The following is a 19989-nucleotide window of genomic DNA, read 5'->3' on the forward strand; positions in this document are numbered from 1 at the left end:
AATCACCACTCCAGTGTGGAATGCTGGCACAAGTAGCAATTTAATAACAATAGCTCTATAGCTGGTAAAGACCTACACACCACACTCACGGTTCCAAACTTTAAAATCATGAGGATTTTGTACACTGCAATGAAAAACAAAATAAATCCCCTCTGGGGCTGGTGTAGTCTAATTCTCCACCTGCAGTGTCAGCATCCCAGACGGGCAGTTCTCTGCTTATTTCCTGGGAAGGCATTAAAGGAGGGCTCAAGTCCTTGAGTCCCTGTCCCATTTGGGAGACCTTGAGGAAGCTCCTTCCTCCTGGCCCTGGAGAGGCTCAGCTCTGGCCATTAGGAGGATGAACTAGCTCTCTCTCCCTTGGTCCTTTCTGCAAAATTGCATTCCAAATAAAAATAAATAAATCTATATTAGAAAAAATAAATTCCCTCACCCCAACATTTCTGATATAACTATAAAACTTCTTTTCCTGCTCAGGAGTTTGGTTGTCATGGAAATGTGTTTACACCATTAACACAGGTGTAAGAAAGGAATGTAAGTAAATACAACAGCATCATCTGTGATGTGTATACATGTGTCATATAAGTCAGATTCTAGGTGAAGGTCTTAACCAACACTCCACACATGTCACACACCAAGAACCACCGCTTTGAGCACTTCTGTGTAAGAGTGACTGTGACTGCACTGCAACCCCTCCTGATAAAACAGCAGTCAGGCTCCTTGTTCAATAGTTCCTCTTCTCTAAATAATAACCTACTCAGCAGCCCTGGTCCCTGTCAAGAAATTACTAACTGAATTCTGAATTCCATTCTCCCCGCTGGAACTCCTTAACATAAAGAGTCACTTATAAGGTCTCTGGAACATAAACTGTCCTTTAGCACAACTCAACACAATTTCAAAAGTTCTAAGCACCTTCCCACCTCCTTTTCATTAAAAGCATCTTACCGGGACCTGCCGCCAAAGCAGTTTGTGCTGGGGGGCTGGTGCCGGTTCTCCGGTGCTGCAGTGGTCCCACTGGATTCCCTGGAAGGCAGCTGCGATCCTAGAAAGGGGATCAATCACAAGAGAGGTCAGAGATGCTGAGAAGTTCACTGCTGCGTGAGACTTGGCTAGCAGGGAAAGAACCCACTCGGTCAGAGTGCTTTCCAGTAGGGTAGCCAGCTGCAGCCACTGCACAAAAAGGAAGAGGAAGGAGTCACACAAGAATTGATAATAGGGGAGCTCCAACCTCGCTTTCATTCAAGAATACCCAAGGAACTCTGAACTGCGCTGTCTTTACGCACCTGGCGAAGGTCAGCTGTGGAACTGTGAGAAGGAGAATGAACAATAACTACACAGGCTGGGGGAAAGGAATGAAGGGTGTTTCTCTATCATACCAAAGAAATTTCTTTAAAAGTTATTTTTTAATTTACTTAGCTTATGTGAAAGAGAAACAGAAGACAGATGGAAAGCTCTTTTATTTATGGGTTCAGTCCCCACATGTTTCCGACAGTCACACTAGGTCAGGCAGAAGCCTAGAGTCAGGAAATCATTCTGGGTCTCCCACAGGCATGGTAGGGACCCAAGCAGCTGAGCCATGCTCTGTTGTTTCCCAGCGTGTACATGAACAGGAAGCTGCTTGATCCTGGGAGAGGTGGGGGTGAGAGGTAGGGTCCCAGGCCAGCATGTGAACCAAGAGCTAGGGTTCCTAGTGGGTGGGCAGAGTTTCAAGTCAGCAGACTACATCACTGGTACATGTGAGATCTGGGTCCAGGAGTGGGCCTGGTGGGAAACTTGGGAAATTCCCCTAGAGGACCATAGCTCCTACTGGTGAGCCTGTGCTCCAGCTCTTGCTGGTAGGTGCTTGGACAGGCTAGGCAAGGCAGCTCCACTCAATGGCAAATGTATGGGTTGATTCTGGTGTTGGGGCAAATTTGGCAGGGCTGAGCCAAACCTTAGCACACTGGCATGTGTGAGAGCCAGGATAGGATGTGGGCCATGCCAAGTTAGGTTAGGCTATCACACCTACCAGTTTGCATAACAGCCAGGAATAGGAATATACTGGGCAGGGCTAGGTTACAGCACATACCAGTGCACCATCCCCAACAGCAAAGACCAAGTCAAGGGATGGGCTAGGCCAGGCTGAGTCAGAGCAACCACTGGCATACGCAAGATCCATGGCTTGGAAAGCCAGCCTGGTCATGGAGCTAAGAGGACACCCCAGTTGGGTAGTAGTTCCCACTGGTGAGTGTGAGAGCCAGAATGGAGGTGGATCTGGGCATGGCTGCAGTATCCCTTGGCATGGGTGTGCACTCAGGGCCTAGGGAGTACCCTGGGATCGACTCCAGCACTAGCTGGTGCTCATGAGAGCCGGGGTAGGGCTAGGTCTCAGCAACTATTGAACCGCACAAGAGCTGGGTCTGGGGTGGATCAGATGTGGCTGAGCTGTAGCAATAAATGTAAGAGCTGGAATGGGTGTGAGCTAGTTGGGGAAGGTCACTTTTCCTGCCAGGACAGGAGGTGGGCCAAGTCAGGCTGGGTCAAGCACCCACTGGTGTGTGTCAGATCTGTAACTGTGAGGTGATCTGATAGAGGAGCTTGTGGAACTCCTCTATCAAGATGCAGTCCCTTCAGGTAAGCACAAGAATCAAGGCTGGGAGCAACCCAGATCATGACAGGTTACAGTACCCACCAGCATATGTGTGAGTCAGGTCTGGGGGCAGGCCAGGTTAGGCCAATTCATAACACCCACTGAAAGATCTGAGAACCAGGATAGGGTACAGAACAGGCTGGACTGCAACACTAGGCAGTTCCCATTAAGGCCGTGAATTGGAGCCGGATGGGCTGAGCTAAGCTTAAGCACCCACCAGCAAAAGCTGGAACCGGGGGCAGGCCAGGCTACAGCACTTGCTGGCGAATGCTAAGGTAAGTTAAACCATGCCAAAGCCAGACTGAGCTGCAGCACCCACCACGTTAAGACCCAGGGTGAGGGTAGGGGGCTACACGGGTGCTCCCCTGATGGGCCGCTGCTCTATCTGATGAGTAGGAGAATTGGGACAGAGGGCAGACCAGGCTAGGCAGGGCTACAATACTATTGGCCTGCATATGAGCTGGTTTAAGGGGACAATCAGGCTGAGCTAAGCGACTGTATCCACTGGTGCATGTAGGAGCCAGAATAAGTGCAGGCTGCTCAGGCCTTGGCACAGCATCAGCTGGCAAGTGTGGGGAATGAGGGCAAATCCTACAGGACTACCTGGTAAGTATAAGATTCAAGGCTGGGAGTGGGTCTACTAGGGAAACTATGAGCATCTTTCTGATGGGCTGCACCTCCTACTGGTGAGCATGAGAAGAACCAGGGCTTGGGGAGGACATAACTGGACAGGCGCTAGCACCTGCCAGCGTAAGTGTGTGCTGGATATTGGGGTTGGTTGGGCTGAGCTAGGCTGCAGCATCCACTGGTGTGAACAAAAGAAGAATGGAATATGGCACAGACTGGAACAGACTGTTGCACATACCAACATGTGCAGGAACCAGGGCTGGTGGCAGGCCTGCTGGGGATTACTAGGGGTCACTCTGACTGGCTGTAGTTCCCGCTGGTGTATGTGAATCCAGAGTGTGTGGTAGCCAGGGTTGGATTGGGCCACAGCATCCAGTGGTTTGTGTAAGAGATGGGGCTAAACAGGCCCAGCACAGTAGCCTAGTGGCTAAAGTTCTCACCTTACACATGCCAGAATCTCATATGGGCACCAGTTCTAATCCCAGCCACCCCACTTCCCATCAAGCTCCCTGCTTGTGGCCTGAGAAGGCAGTCAAGGAAGGCCCAAAGCTTTGGGACCCTGCACCCATGTGGAAGACCAAGACGCTGCCCCTAGCTTTGGATCAGCTCAGCTCAGCTCAGCTCCAGACGTTGTGGTCACTTGAGGAGTGATTCAACAAACAGAATATCTTTCTCTCATTTTTCTCTCCTCCTCTCTGAATATCTGACTTTCCAATAACAAAAAAGAAAGAAAGAAAGAAAGGAAGGAAGGAAGGAAGGAAGGAAGGAAGGAAGGAAGGAAGGAAGGAAGGAAGGAAGGAAGAAAGAAAGAAAGAAAGAAAGAAAGAAAGAAAGAAAGAAAGAAAGAAAGAAAGAAAGAAAGAAAGAAAGAAAGAAAGAAAGAAAGAAAGAAAGATAGATATATATATATAGATATATATATATATATATATATATAGAGAGAGAGAGAGAGAGAGAGAGAGAGAGAGAGAGAGAGATGGGGCTGGAAACAGTACTGACCCAGCAACTGCAACCACCAGTACAGAACAGATGTAGGCTGATGTGGGTGATAGACGGAGCCACACTCCACAATAGTAGCACACATAAGAGTCAAGCCTGGGGTCATCTCAGATGAGGTTTCTTTGGGGACTCTCCTCCCCTCACAATGGAACTGCTGGATTCAGAATTCCAAACACAGGAGGAATCACAGGATCTGTGGTCTGACCATGGAGTGCATGTGTCTCCTCGGTTGCTAAGATGGAGCAGTGGAAATGGACAGCCAGATGCACATGGGGACCATGGCAATTCACTGAGGGCTGCATTGGGCATCTAGTGCCACAGTAGAGGACGGAAGGCAGAACAAACAGGACAACTCTCCCAGCCAAATTTTGATAACATGTGTCTGGGCAAATACAGACTCTGAGATGGACTGTGTCAGCCAGTGGACATTGGAAGGATTTCCTCATCCCTGGAGCAACAAGATCAACAGCATTTCAGAACTATCAACCCCTCCTGGGCAGAGCCCTCAGCGCATGCTTTACATTGAGGACCTTGGGATGACATCAGGAAGCCATTCCCCATCCCTGGGTATTGAGGCGGTGGGATGGTGGGTGGGGCTCTTTCCCCTCTCCCCTCCTTTCCCTCAGATACTGAAAGAAAAAGAAAATAGGAAACAAGGGTCTCATCCACTTTCCTCTAATCCTGAACTCTTTCCACCCTAATCAGTGGTCCACATGGGTGTGCATCCTTCTCAATTATACGACATCATCAAAAATAGAATTTAAAAATAAAATAAAATTTTTTTTCTTAAAGCAAAAATTAATTCATGTGACATTTTCTACTAAAATCACTTCAAAAGACCTCTGCTTCTCAGGATGAGGTCCAAATCCTTACGACATCTCTCAGGCATGTGATGCCAAATTACAGCTTCTAAGGCCTCACCTCCAGCACCCGCCTCCTTGCTCCCCAGTACTGAGAACTGTGGACACCTCTGCTCCCACCACAGGTCCTTGCCCATCCTTTTCTCTAAACCCCCCCACCATGGTCTGTCTAAACTCTTTTATATTCCAGGTCTGTTTTCTCACAGAAACTTTCTCTGATCTCCCAATGTAGAAGAATCCTCCAAAGTACAGGAATCTCACCCCAGGCCTCTCACATTCAGGTCTCTGCTCCATAACCTTCACTCATAAAACAATGTCACCTAAATGCTCACTCATTTGATGGCTGACTTCCCTTCTCCAACCAAGTAGAGCATAAACTTCAAGGTCAGGGACCCTATAGATTTTGCCCACTGACATTTGGCCAGCACCTGGGCTAAGGTCTCGTAAATACCAGGTCATCAGTTATGCATATCTGTATGGATGAGTGAATGATGTGTATTTTTCTCCATTCCCTGAGTCCAGCAGAGGGATTCTTCTTACTCTTTCTTTTTAAGATTCATGTATTTATTTGAAAGGCAGATTTGCAGAGCGAGAAAGATCTTCCTATTGCTGGTTCACTCCAAAAATGGCTGCCATGGCTGGGACTGCACCATGCAGAAGGCAGAGGTCAAGAGCTTTCTCCAGGTCTCCAGAGTGGTTGGCATGGGTCCAAACACTCGGGCCATCTCCCACTGCCCACCCAGGTGCCACAACAGGGAACTAGACAGGAAGTGGAAAAGCTGGCACACAAGCCAGCATCCTACAGGATGTTAGCATCACGGGTTGCAGCTTAAACCACCACATTCCCATAGCAGCCAGGGATTCCTGTTAGCAGACAAGGCCCATCAACCACTGGGATTCTACGCAGTTGTCCTGGACTTGGCACTCACGTTCTACCCCATGCATTATAGAAGGCCTGTTTGGGGCCTGGAAAGTATCACTGCTACCTCACATCTACCAAAACATTTAATGAGAAAAATTATAGAGAAACCCAACCTAGTTCAGACCTCAGACTTCATGAAATCATTTCCTGCTGGACCTCAAGGTGATTAACTGCTGACTAGATCAAAAGAAATAAATTGACACATCCAGGTCAGAGTGGTCCCTCCAGTCACCCAGCTTCTGCCCATGTTTTGCTGAGGTACAACACTGGGAGACCATACCGTCCCCTCCCTGACCAATGTCACCTCCCAACAACATGTTCAACCACCCAAGAAATCTAACTGTCCTGGGAAGCAGAGGAGTGGGACAAAGGATAAAGATACTTTATTTTCCAAAGTCCAGGTGAGATGAAAAGATACCTTTCTCTGTTACCAGGGCAAACAATGGCACACTTATGAGGACATGACATTTATTTTGGTTTTTGATGAAAAAGCAGCCCTTCAAAACTCATGTTGTGATTCTGACCTGGGAGGCTGAGAAGAATTATGGCAAGATGTAGGCCAGGACTGGCTAAGCAGTCCCAAAACAAGATGTCTAGTCAAGAACCAGGCTTTTGGCTCCCCCAGCCTTGCCCTCCCCACCAGTCCAGCCCAGCCCAGCCCTGCCCACCTTACCCAGAGGATCAGCACTCACCATCCGTCAGGGCACTGCCATTAGGCACACTTCCCAGATCAACAGTTGGCCCGTCCAGGAAAATTGTCAGCTCTCCGCCTGACACAACGCTGCCTTTGTTCTCTGTTTGCAGATTCAACGTCAGTTGCGTGTTTTCCACTGTTGGGCACAAAAGGCAACATAACATGCATGGACTAAAGTGAATGTACCCCCAAATCCAACTCTGTCCTAAAGAAGCTCCCATTTTACCCCCTCTTGCTTCCCCTAGCAACACTTCATTCCAGTTGCAAATCTATCTCAAGGCATGAAGGACAAGCGGGGAAGGACTCCTTCTAATGGAACTACAGTGGTATTAGACTGTGGGAAGGGCTGTTCTTTTTTTCAACATCATGAGGTCAGCTATAGCGTTTCCACCTTTCTGGTTTATCTGTTAGCTTTTGCTTGCGGGTTCACAAGGCAGACTGGGACAAACTGGGAGAAGAAATGAGTTCCAGATAGCGCTGCCCCCGCCCACAGAACACGACAAAAAAGAAGAGAAGCAGCCCAGGAGACTGGGGAGCAGGGGAATGTCTTGGGAGCAATCTCTATGTGAGAAACGTGGGAAGCATTCCTTTCCAATTCAGGTGGGACATTTTCATGGTTGAAAACGTCATCATCATGAAATACAGGGAGGGAATTTTAAACAAGCTAAGTTCAACATGGGCAAGTCTTTCATTAGTCCTTCAGGGAGAGGCCAGAGGAGCCACAGCCCAGAGAGAGCCTGGACCCTAGGCAGACTCGGCCCTGTGGACACAAGAGGCGGCAAACCATGACAGAAAACCTAACTGACAGGAGACAGAAGCCCCAAGCCCCAGGCAAGTTGGCAAGACCTCTGCACTGATCCATTCCACATTTAATCCAATACCACAGCACTGCTTGATTCAGCCCAGCGAAGAGCTGCAGGGCCTGATTATGGGCACTCAATGACTACAGGAGAACCAGCAGTGACAAGGACATACACGAATACACAGCTCCTCCTCACCACCCAATGCCTCCCAAAGGCAGCTACAAAAGTGTCGAAATGGGCCCAGCGTGATGGCCTAGCAGCTAAAGTCCTCGCCTTGAAAGAGCCAGGATCCCATATGGATGCTGGTTCTAATCCCGGAAGCTCCACTTCCCATCCAGTTCCCTGCTTGTAGCCTGGGAAAGCAGTCGAGGACGGCCCAAAGCTTTGGGACCCTGCTCCCAGGTGGGAGATCTGGAGAAGTTCCTGGCTCTTAGTTTCCAATCTGCTCAGCTCCAGCCACTGAGGTCACTTGGGGAGTGAATCATCAGATGGAAGATCTTCCTCTCTGTCTCTCCTCCTCTCTGTATATCCGCCTTTGCAATGAAAATAAATAAATCTTTTTTAAAAAAAGTGTCGAAATGGAGAACTGGGACCTCCCTCTCTACCCGATCTGCCGCTTCATTTGGTTTCTTGGTTGTGGCTGTAATATCATAAGCCATCTTGCCTGTTTTCTAGAACATACCAAGGTGCATACAAGGGCTCTTCAGAAAAGTACATTATCTTTTACTCCATTTTCCCACAATTTTTTAATAAATTTTATTTTTTATTGACGATTACATGGTTGATCAAGGTGGAAAGGATTGAGGCTTAGGGAAAACTGGGTGAACTCAACTGCTTCCAGATTTGCTGTTTCTTCTTGTTCTTTCGTCCCCATGAAATGTTTGAAGTATTCCTGTATAAGTGAGCATCTCCATCGGCACAGTGACAAATCTGAGCACATTCTAGAGCTGGTCCACCCTATCCCAAAAGAGAACCAAATCTCTCTGGGCCACAGATGCACCCTTTGCAAGCTTTGTAGCAGCAGTTCACCCTGCATCAACACACGGCTCTGCTACCACAGGTGGGAGCCAGTCACCCCCCACGTCTCCAAGCTCTCCCAGGCAGCTCTGCCCTCCCTCCATCTCTCTTCCATCTAACAGATCTCTCCACCTCCCTTTGGATGTGCTATTTATGGCCAGTCTCACTAAGGAGCCTGGTAACCTCCAAATGTTTCTAAAAAATACCATTTGTATGAGCAGGCATTTGGTCTACTGGCTCAGACTGCCATGTTCCCATATCTGAAAGCCTGAGCTAGCATCTTGGCTTTGGCTCTCAACTCCAACTTCTTGCGAATGTGCACCCTGGGAGGCAGCAGCGATGGTCCAAGTACTTGGGTTCCTGCCACCCACATGGGAGAGCCAGAATGAGTTCTGGGCTCCTGGTTTCTGACTGGCCCACTAGTTTTGGCCATGGTGGGCCTCTGGGGAGTCAATCAGTGGATGTGATTTTGTCAGTCTATGTTTCTGTTTTTCTTTATACATCTGTCTGTCTGGCTCTCAAAATACAAAATAGTCTTTTTAATCAAAAAGAACATTTGTAACTTGAAGACTAGTTCCTTCGAAAGCCAAGGAGCATGGGAAAGAACTTACATACATACACTCCTATACCATTTGCGAGCCAAAGCAGGGAGCCACCTGGGCATCCCTCAGCCCCAGGCAGGCCTTCATGTGACTGCCTGGGGAAAGCTTCAATGTGGCCAGGACGCCCAGCTACCATGCTCCCAAGACTCCGAACCACCGAAACTATGAGATGATAAAAGGTGATGATCATTTTTTCAGGCTTTTGTGAAACAGTAAAGAGCTCTCTCTCCCAAATAAACTTTAAATAAGTAAATAATTTTTAAATAGCATAAGACTACCTACCACCAAGTCTTCCTGAAGGGTGGGGTGCAGTGTAAGTCAAACAACCTGATCGTAAAAGCCTTCTTGCTAAAAGTGCTGCACCCAAGTCCAACGCTGAATTTACCTCCCAATTCACATGAAGTGAGGGGCCAGAGAAGCAGATGAGATGTGAGGGAAATCACCTGCCAATGTGTGTCCATTCACATGACAACTTGAGTCCTGAAGAAGTCACTATCTCTAAACACTTGCAGTTTTAAAGAAGGAGGGAGGGGGAGACTTCTAAATTTAAAGACCCATATCCACCAAATGCCATGCATGAATTCTAATGAAACCTTGGCTTGGAAAAAAAAAAAATTCTTCAGAACACCGGAGAAATGTGGATATGGACTAGGTATTGGAAGATAACTGAAGTTACTGTTAGTGTTCTTGGGCTCAGTAACAATTCTATGGTTTTATAGGAGAATGTTCTTATTCTTGGCAGAAGCAAGAGTTACATTCTGATGGCCTCTATATTTATTTTCAAGTAGTTTTACAAGAGAAGAGGCTGGGTGCCTAGGAGTCAAGTGTCATGAGAGCGACGATTTACTCGCACATGGCTCCAGAAAGGGGAAAGAAGCAGTCAGCCACACGCAGACACATGGCGAGCGGAGCAAAGCCAGAGGGCAGCGTCTACATGCACGGGACGTACAGGAGGCTTTGAGTGTTCAGTGTGCTGCTCCTGCAACTCTTCCTTATGTCTGCAAATTTCCTAATAAAATATAGAGGAAAGTTTTTTTTTTCTTAATTGGCAAAGCTTTTAAAAAAAAAATTATACCTCTGAGAACAGAACACCCCATTATACTCTAATAATAATAATAAGCCTGAGCAGGGGACTGTACAATGCATAATAGGACTCAAGGAACCATTAGCTAATTGAGTGACAGAGTATACAGGGAGGCTGAAAGGCCCAAGTGTGGCTGGAAAACACATACTGGAATCTTGGCTATAAATAGCAGCCTTAGCCACCTCACCCCTGGGGCCCTCTGGTTTCACCACAGCCTCACTGAGGACTCCACAAAGGCCCTTTCTTCCTGCATGTCTCAGTACTGCTAAAAAACCAAGAAACGTGCAATAAATTGGGTGTGATAGAGCCATTTCCATAACTAGCATCAGACTGAACATGGGAGGCTCACCCCTTTGTCAACCTTGGCAGGGCCTGCAGAGTCTGGATTCAAGCTGCCGGGCGTGTGCACCGAGCAGCTACTATTCTAGTCACGGCAGTTTGACAGGAGCAAGACAGACAAAAACCTAAGTCCCCAGGGTGTTTATATTCCAGTTTCAGGAAACAGACCATGTGCAATTACCTCTAAAAGAAGCCAACTGCATCATCTGCTAGAGTGGCAAGTACATGGGAACAAGCAAACAAAGGCGGGAAGTGCAGCAAGTGCTCAGCTGGAGTGGCTTGGGTGGTGTCAACAGTGTCTGGGAAAGGTGACAATTTGGCAGAGAATCGGTACAGGAGGACAGGGCAGGCAGCACAGGCACCTGCAAGGAGAATATCCTAGACAGAGAGAAAAGCACATGCCAAGGATGAGGTGACAGCGTGCAAGCCTGTGTGAGGAATGGCAGGAAGCAGAGGAGGCAACCAGAGTGAACCCTGGAGCCCCTGCAGAGTGTTTAGCACAGACTGTGCCCAAAGGGGACCACACCTGCCTTCTGAGCAAGGAAGTTAACAGGACCCTCCCTGCAGCATCCTGATGCAGCTATAGGAAGAACGAAAGCTGGAACAGATTAAGACCAGCAAGAAGGCCAGCATGCTAACCCAGGCCAGCGCAGATGATGACTTGGGTCAAGACAACAGCAGTAAATTCCAGGAACACAGAGTCTAAGGAAATAGCTCTGGTCTCCTCCTTGGGCACAGGCTAGGTAGGAAAGACCCACTATTCCCTACCAAGTATGGCCCCCACACATCCCCAGTCTGCAAATGATAGGCAGGGGCTGCACAAAGTGCCAACTGAGAGCAAGGCTAGAGGAAGTCAGATCCAATTAGGACCAAAAGGAACATACATAATGAAAATATTCCGCTGATGAGAGACTGCAGTTCCACCAAGGAAGCCCCAGGCCTGAGCTCAGGCCAATGCAGCCATCAGCAAACATGCCTCTTCAGGTATCCCCTTCTGCTCTGCTTCAAGAAGCAATTGGCTAGGGCTGCTGCTTGTGGAGATCTATGTCCAGCAGGGTGGATAATAAAGGTGTGGGAGAAAAGAATCAGAGAAGTCTCAAGGATAGGGCCAGGAAAACTTTAAAAAGCCAGCTTACCAGGAAGGACAGAGACAGGCAAACATCCGGTGACCCCAAAAGGAGCAAACAAACCCAGTTCAGATCAACACTACCCAGGAGTTTACAGGAAACACAGAAGGCCACAGGCACCCAGTGAATCACACTCGAGGGACACAAACAGCAAAATCCTCAGTGTGAGAACACCTGCCCAGCCTCTTCAACAAGAAACTACAGGGAGTCAAAAGAGGGAGGGGAACTTCTGGGTTAAAAAAGTTCATACTGATCTTGTTTGGATCCCAATTCAAACTAACTGATGGTAGAGGGAAAAAGAAAACATTTTTTCTGGGGCGGGGCGTGCAGGGGAAGCTGGCACGATGCATTGGGGCTCGCGCCACGCCATAGTAGGTAAAACCTCAGCCTGAGGTGCTGGCATTCATAAGTGACTGAGAATACAAGTCCACTGACAAAAATGACAAGAATTCAACATTACATATGCAAGGGCACTTCAAAAAGCTCACAGAAAATAAATCACTAAGCTAATTTTGCAAAGAAAAAAATTTTTAATTTATTCAGTTTTTTCATAATATACATTTTCCATAATACTTTTTTTTTTTTTTTGAGAGTTGGAGACAGAAGAAAGAGCTCCAATCCATTGTTTTTTCCCCAAGCGTTCACAATGGGCAGGACTGAGGCTGGGAGATGGGAACTCAGTCCAGGTGACTGCCACAGATGGCAAGAACCCAAGATCACTGCTGCCTCCCAGGTCCACATGAGCAGGAAGTTAGTCAGGAATTGAAACCAAGGATAAACCAGGTACTCCAACATGGGATGTAGGTCTCTTAACTGCTAAACTAAGTAACCCTGTCTGCAGGAAACTGTAAAGACCCCTGCAAGCACAGATTTCAAAACTTCCGTAACAAAACAAATTCCCCTTTAAATAATGAATTTTATGAGCTTGTATAGTTTGAAATTCAAAAAGACAGAAAACACAGCCTCACTTAAAAGCCTCCTGTTTGCAAGTGGCTTCAGGTTAACAATTTCCAACTGAGAAGACCTGGGACAGACAACCCGGGATGAATAACATTTTTCTAAGTGTGATTTTTTTTTTCTTTCTTGGACTTTTTAATATACCATTTGCATATGGTGCTAATAAATATAGACAAATAGGGCATAGAAGTTGCCTATGTTATTCTAACAAAAGAAAACACCACATACGTCGTGACTATCAAACAACACTACTATAATGCAATCCAGCTAAGAACTCCAACACTCCTGCCTGGACAGTTATGTGAAGAACCTTCTGATTTAGGACCTGTTACTATCACTGTCTCTCTTCACTCTCACACCACAAAATGCATGTCTACATACACATTTGCAGCTTTTCAAAGGAAAAAAAAAAGTGTTCTGTTTCATCTTAATTCAGAACACAAATTTCAGAACAAACCTGGAAATCAAAGGTAAAGGGAAGAGACTCAAAAGCAGGACACATTCTGGGAGCGAGCGGAAGGTGTGACTGACTCGGCCCTAACAGGAACTTATTCAGAGGAACAAGTAGCCTCCTTCCTGGCTCCCTCCACCATCAATCCCCCAGGTCCATCAAAAGGAAGCGAAAATAAGCAAGGCATTCATTAACAGGTCAGTGTTCATTCTACACATAACTGTAAAACACTGCAGCCCAGAGGAACAGAACCAGAGGAAATTCCAGAACAGCAGAGGGTGTAAATGGTCTCCTTTGGCCTGGAGTCCACCCAGCTCTAAAAGAGAGTATCCTTTCACATCCCCTTTGAGGTCAAAGGAGCCAGAGGATTCCAGGATTTACTGCTGTGACGTCACACAGCTTCCAACCTTAGCCAGAGCCTTACAAGAGACAGCTTCTTCTCCCAGGTAGGACTCGGGTTGAAAATACTGGAATTCTTGTGGAAGGACCAAGGTGGGCTCAGCTTCAGCACAAGCCCTCCCACCTCCCCTCAGCCCCCAATTCTCCCTTCTTAGGGGGTCTTGTCAGAACACAGCATGCAAGCAAAAGTCACCCTTGGCCCTGAGGCCTCTGCTGCTGCTGCTGCTGCTGCTGCTGCTGCTGCTGCCGCTGGCAGCCCACTCTCCACCACCTAAGCTACAGTCCTGATCTGCTGGGGCTGCACAAACAGTCCCAGAGAAATCTGCTCCATTCTACAAAGTCAACTGATGAACTTTCATATCTCTTTTGTGTTCAATTAGCGAAAACATTTCCAGGGCACCCGCTGTCTGGCTGCTCAAGGCTGGTTGACAATGGAGAAGGGAAATGGATGCAGGTCCTGCTTTGGGAACCTCTGACTCAGTGGGAGAAGCAAAAGGAAGGAATCAAATAATCTATGAGAAAAGGACTCTGCTCAAGAGATAGATGATCCGGGCCCGGCGCGGTGGCGCAAGTGGTTAAGGTCCTCGCCTTGCACGCCCGGCATCCCATATGGGCGCCGGTTCTAATCCCGGCGGCCCCCGCTTCCCTTCCAGCTCCCTGCCTGTGGCCCGGGAAAGCAGTCGAGGACGGCCCAAAGCTTTGGGACCCTGCACCCGCGTGGGAGACCTGGAAGAGTCTCCTGGCTTCGGATCGGCATAGCATCGGCCGTTGCGCTCACTTGGGGAGTGAATCATCGGACGGAAGATCTTCCTCTCTGTCTCTCCTCTCTGTATATCCGCCTTTCCAATGAAAAAACAATAAAAATAAATCTTTAAAAAAAAAAAAAAGAGATAGATGATCCATGAGCAACTGCATATTTGCCTGATAAGGTTGTCAAGAAGTTTACCAGGCACCTGACAGCCACACTGTGCTCTGAAGTTTCAAGCAGACAGCCAGGTGAAATGGAGCAGGAAGACCAGTCCAGGCAGAGGAAGAGCCACGTGCAAAGGTCCAGTGGCATGATGAGCTACATGAACTCAAGAGCACAAATGGAGGTGAAAGGGACTGGATGGCAAATGACCAAATGCTGAAATGTTGGCTGCACATCGTGGTGCCTTGTGGTTCAGTGGGTTAAAGAGGTCATTCCATCCTGAGGGCAAAAGCCAAGTTCGTAAAGGTTTGAATCAAAGTGTGACAAGATCGGCCTGTTTTCTCTAAAATCATTCCATCTTCGTTGTGGAAAATAAAGGAAATAAAGGAAAGCCCAAAGCTTTGGGGCCCTGCACCCGCATGGGAGACTGGGAAGAGTTCCTGGCTCCTGGCTTTGGATCGGCGCGGCACCAGTCATTGCCAGTGAATCATCAGACGAAAGATCTTCCTCTCTGTCTCTCGTCCTCTCTGTATATCCGCCTTTCCAATAAAAATAAATAAATCTTAAAAAAAAAAATAACGGTGTGCAGTACATACTATCATTAAGATCATGTAAAAATGAAGAAATACAAGAACCATGGAAAAAATGATTTTAAAAATGATACCTTTTGATTACAGAGTAAGGCTATGCAATAAATCATAATCTTACTCCTTAAAAATGACTTATTTTTGTCCATTTGCATCGATCACACAGTGAATACACTTTTTTTCTAATTTCCATACTACTGAGACGTATATTTGAAAGTGTTGACAAGTAAATATCATGATGTCTAAGATTTTGTCTCAAATGTTTCCTCCAAAAGATGGAAACATTTGAAAGATGAAAGATACTTGCCCCTACCTGGTCATAAGAGGGACAGGTCATTACACCGATTTTCCCTACTTTTATTCCTGCTTGAATTTTTCTAAAATAAAAGGCTTAAAAAATGTGTTAATAATTAAAGATACAACTTGGGACTCTGACATTGCATGTCAGAGTGTCCGTGTTTGAGTTTCACCTCCAGCTGCAACTCTGTCTCCCTGTTCATGCACACCCAGACGGACACTGGGTGCACAATGATAATGGCTCAAGTGGCTCAGACCCTGCCACTCAGCTGGGAAGTCAGGATTAGGTTGGGATTTTGCCTGGGAGTAAACCAGCACATGGACAATTGCTCTCTATCCATCTGTCTCAGCCTATCAAATACACACACACACACACACACACACACACACACACACACACACACACACTTTTTTTTAAGTCGGGGAAAGCATCTGGTATAGTAGTAAGATGCCAATGTGGGACACTCAGGCCCCATACTGGAGTATCTACCTAAGTCTGAGCCCTGGCTCCATTCAACTGCAACTTCCTGTGGATATGTGCCCGGTGAGGTTGCAGGTGACAACTCAAGTAGTTAGATCCCTGCCACTCACTTAGGAAACCTGGTTTAAGTTCCTAGTTCCTGGTTATGGCCTATCCTAGTCCCAGCTGTTGGAGACATTTGGGACCAAAACAAGGAGATGGGATCTCTCTTTATGTCTGCCTGTTTATCTTTCAAATAAAATACACAAAAGCTTTCATGCCAGTATAAAATTGTCTTTAATAAACTAGAACGGAAATATCACATATAGTATATAATATAAATATATAGCATAACGTATATGCTATATATTTTGTGCCACATAATACTATCACGGCAAACAATACTAACTTAAAAACTTCACGTTTTTATTACTAAAAAAATAAAATACAAAGAGATAATATATGACACCCACTCCACACACACGTGTTCTAAATCCCTTCCCCATGGTGTCACCCACTTTTGATACTGTCATATGATGTCACCACAGCTGCAAATATGAACAGATACACAAACTATAGAGGCAACGTCAGGGATGTTGTGGCCCCCCCCAACATTAACACCTTTGATTTTTCACTTCCACAAATCCTTCCCCATTTCTTTGCCGTTATAATATTTAATGCTATGAGAAATTATACACATGGGATAAGCAATATTGGACCAGAGCTGGTGTCAGAGCACAGAAAGCAAGGCCACTTCCAGTGACATCATCATCCCATATGAGCACTAATTCTTGTCCTTGCTGCTCCATTTCCCATTCAGCTTCTTGTTAATGGCCTGGGAAAAGCAACAGAGAATGGTTCAAGGCCTGGGCCCACGAATCCACGTGGGAGATCCGGAAACAGTGCCTGGCTCCTGGCTTTGGCTTGAACCAGTTCTGGCAGTTGGGGCAACAGGGCAGTAAACCAGCGATAGAAGGTATATCTCTATATTTATAATTCTGACTTTCAAATAAACAAATGATTTTTTTAACATAGTCATAACAGGCCTTTGTAACTAGAGATGAAGAAACAGTGTTTCTTATTAGTCTCTGTCTAGACATTATATGAAGAAAAAGTAAAAATAAAGAAAAATAAGACACACAGACGCAACCTTTCTACAAAGGAAGGTTTGGGGTATGGGAGGGGAATGCCTAAAATGATTTTGGTTTTGACCACAGCATCCCTGTTCCATGTCATAAAAATGTAAATAAATATTGATTAACTCAGGGAGACCCCACATTCTGAGAACTGTGGACCTCACCATCCTCTAGGTAATAAAACAGCACCCACAAACCCTGAGGGGCACAAAGGTGAAACACCCACTCTAGTCCTGAAGGTGGCGCTAACTGTGCCACTTGGGTGACTGGCTTTTTTTTTCCTTCTTTTTTCTAAGATTTTTAAATTTTTATCGGAAAGTCAGATTTACAGAAGGAAGGAGAGACAAAGATCTTCTGTCCACTGTTCACTCACCAAATGTCTGCAATGGCTAGAGTTGAGCCAATCTGAATCCAGGAGCCAGGAGCTGCCTCCAGGCTTCCCGTGTGGTCAAAGGGTTCTAAGGCTTTGGGCCATCCTCCAGTACTTTCCTAGGCCACACATGCGATTCCAGCACATACAAGGCGACAACTCTAGTCACTAGGCTACCACACTGAGCCCTGCAGTGTTGTTCTTGGAGAAGGGATCCTGTAAGCGAGTGTCTGTCAGAAGGGAAGTGGTCCTGGTACACAACACGAGAGTCACAGTTGGGGCTGGCATAATCACTCAATTGGCTAATCCCACACGTGCAAGCGCCAACATCCCATATAGGTGCTAGTTCGTGCCCCAGCTGCTCTATTTCCCATCCAGCTCCTTGCTGTGCCCTTGGAAAGCAGTAGAGGATGGCCCAAAACCTTGGGACCCTGCACCTGATTGGGAAACCTAGAAAAAGCTCCTGGCTCCTGGCTCCTGGCTCCTGGCTCCTGGCTCCTGGCTTTGGATCAGCTCAGCTGCGGTCATTGCAGCCACTTAGGAAGTGAACCAGCATATGGAGAATGTTTCTCTCTCCTTCCCTCTGTAAATCTGACTTTCCAATAAAAATGAAACTTTTGTTACCTTTAAAAATTAAGGAAAAAAAAAACCAATATTACAAGAACCCACAGAACAAAGAGCAGAGCACTCGGAGCAGACAAATGCGGTCTGATCTTGGAATTGTTCCAGCCGCCACAGCCCCGACTGCCCCTGGAGAACGTGGGGAGCCTGGGCTGGACAGTCAGGCAGGAGCCACTCGCAAATGAGTGGGGCAGGGCTGAAGCCCGCACATCAGATGCACTGTCTCAGCTTTCTTCTTGGCAAGGACAAAGAAATGGCCTGTATCTAGGCAACAGGCTCACTTTCTGTCGCCAATTTGAGGCTACCATTTCATGCCTCCAACAGTTGTGGGTTTGGGGCCCGAATGCCATGTGGCTGATGAGAAACACAGGGAGCCTCCAAGACATGGCCCAGTGCCTCCAGGAGCAGGCTCCAAAACAAGAAAAGAAAAAAGAGGTTTCTAGAACTGTACAATCGGTAGCATGGTTTAGTAGTCTGCCAGGTCTTCCACAAGTGGGTCTGCGTAAACACCCACACACAGTCCACTGCACGGACTACCTGGGACTGTGGAGCTGAGTGGCTGCTTTCAGCCTCATGGACTGTAAGTGTTTCAGACACACACAAGCACGGGGTCCCAAGGCTTTGGGCCATCCTCCTCGGCCTTCCCAGGCCAAAAGCATGGAGCCAAGTGGGAAGTGGAACAGCCAGGACACGAATCAGTGCCCAAATGGGATCCCATTGCTTGCAAGGGGAGGATCAGCCAATTGAGCCATTCATACCAGCTCCTATAAAAATTAACTTTTAAAAAAGAGGAACTGCCCTAGGCCAGTGAAATCACCCTTCATTCAAATACATGTTCCCAGCAGGCAGATCCATTTCCAAAGCCACACCCCCCCAGAACATTCTGGAGGCAGACTTACCTGGAAAAAGGTTGGGGACAGAGAGCTTTTCTTTCCCCGCTCCCTCATGCCTGACCCATGAGGCTCACAAGCACAACAAGGCACAGGCTTGTTTGAACACTGTGGCAGGACCTGCATGTTTACTCATGGCAACTGCTGGTTCAAAGGGGCTCTTCTTTCAAGCAGCTCTGGGCTAACAGCAAAGCCAGGAAACGGGCCGCCTGTAACTGGGAGAAGCTGGGGCTGAGGGGCCGGGCAGGGGTTGACTTTGGCTTGCTGGGGAATTCCTTGAGGTTCTGGCTTGAGCACATCTGCCCAAGGCCCAGGCCCAGGGAGAGCTGTACACAGGGCGCTTTCAGAGGCGGCTCCAGACAGCCTCAGGTCCCAAAGACTGGCACCCGGTGCCAACCAAATGAGCAGTCATCACTGGCATCACTGCGTCCCAAACAAAGGCACACACCTGGGGGCCTGGCTGGCTACACCCCGTGGCCTGCCCAGAAGGGACAGCGGTCCTGCTGTCTGCCTCAGAGGTAAGCCACACAGAAATCACAAGAAAAGCCATCCATCCCCCTCAGCCGCCGAGAAGGCACAGGCCTCCGCATGGGCTTCTGTGCTGTGGTCAGGGTGCTGCCCAGAACGAGCAAGACTCAAAGTGTCTTTCCCTGAGGAGCTAACCAGCTGTGAGCGCTAACAGATGAAGACAAGGCAGTGAAAGGACAGGAGCAAGGGAATACTGGGGAAGGGCGACCACAGTTATGACAGTTGTGTTGAGACCATGACACACACACATGGTGTGAGGCGCATGATTTTATTTATGCCAGATGGCTAGAAAAGACAAACCCAGAGAGACAGCAAGCAGAGCGGGGGCTGCCGGGGGCTGAGTGAGGACGAGAAGTGACTGACAGTACAAGAGCTCACGGCGACGATGGCACAGCTGGTACTGCTTCAGAAAGTCACTCGTTTGTACACCTTTCTAAAAGCAGCATGGTGGAGGAAGGCCTCACTGCAGTGCCACCTCAACAGGAGGCAAGCCACGTTCCTGACCCGCTCCCGCAGCTGCTTCCCGTCTTCATCCCAGGAAGATGAAGGCAGGGCCGAGGCTCCGGAGCCAGACGGCGTGTTGACGCTGATGCAGTCACCGGTGACCGTGAGGGGCTGGGACAGAAAGGGGCGTCCAGGACACTAAGCACGTCAGCTTGTGCGACACAGAGCTGCCCCTGCTG

At 47.7% G+C, this 19989-nt stretch overlaps 1 protein-coding gene across 6 annotated transcripts in view; it reads right to left on the reverse strand.

Moving 5' to 3' along the window:
- WWP2 (WW domain containing E3 ubiquitin protein ligase 2) overlaps positions 1–19989 on the reverse strand; it is a 117644-nt gene that overhangs the window by 58446 nt on the left and 39209 nt on the right. For all 6 annotated transcript variants that reach the window (XM_040982434.1, XM_040982438.1, XM_040982436.1 and 3 more), the window contains 2 exons: positions 6727–6864; positions 943–1039 (listed from right to left, as the gene is read on the reverse strand). In XM_040982434.1, coding sequence (XP_040838368.1) covers positions 943–1039; positions 6727–6864 — 235 coding nt within the window. The remainder of the gene's footprint in view (positions 1–942; positions 1040–6726; positions 6865–19989) is intronic.

Source organism: Ochotona curzoniae, unplaced genomic scaffold, assembly GCF_017591425.1.
Source record: "Ochotona curzoniae isolate NIBS_2020 unplaced genomic scaffold, NIBS_Ocur_1.0 contig_3622, whole genome shotgun sequence".
NCBI lineage: Eukaryota > Metazoa > Chordata > Mammalia > Lagomorpha > Ochotonidae > Ochotona > Ochotona curzoniae.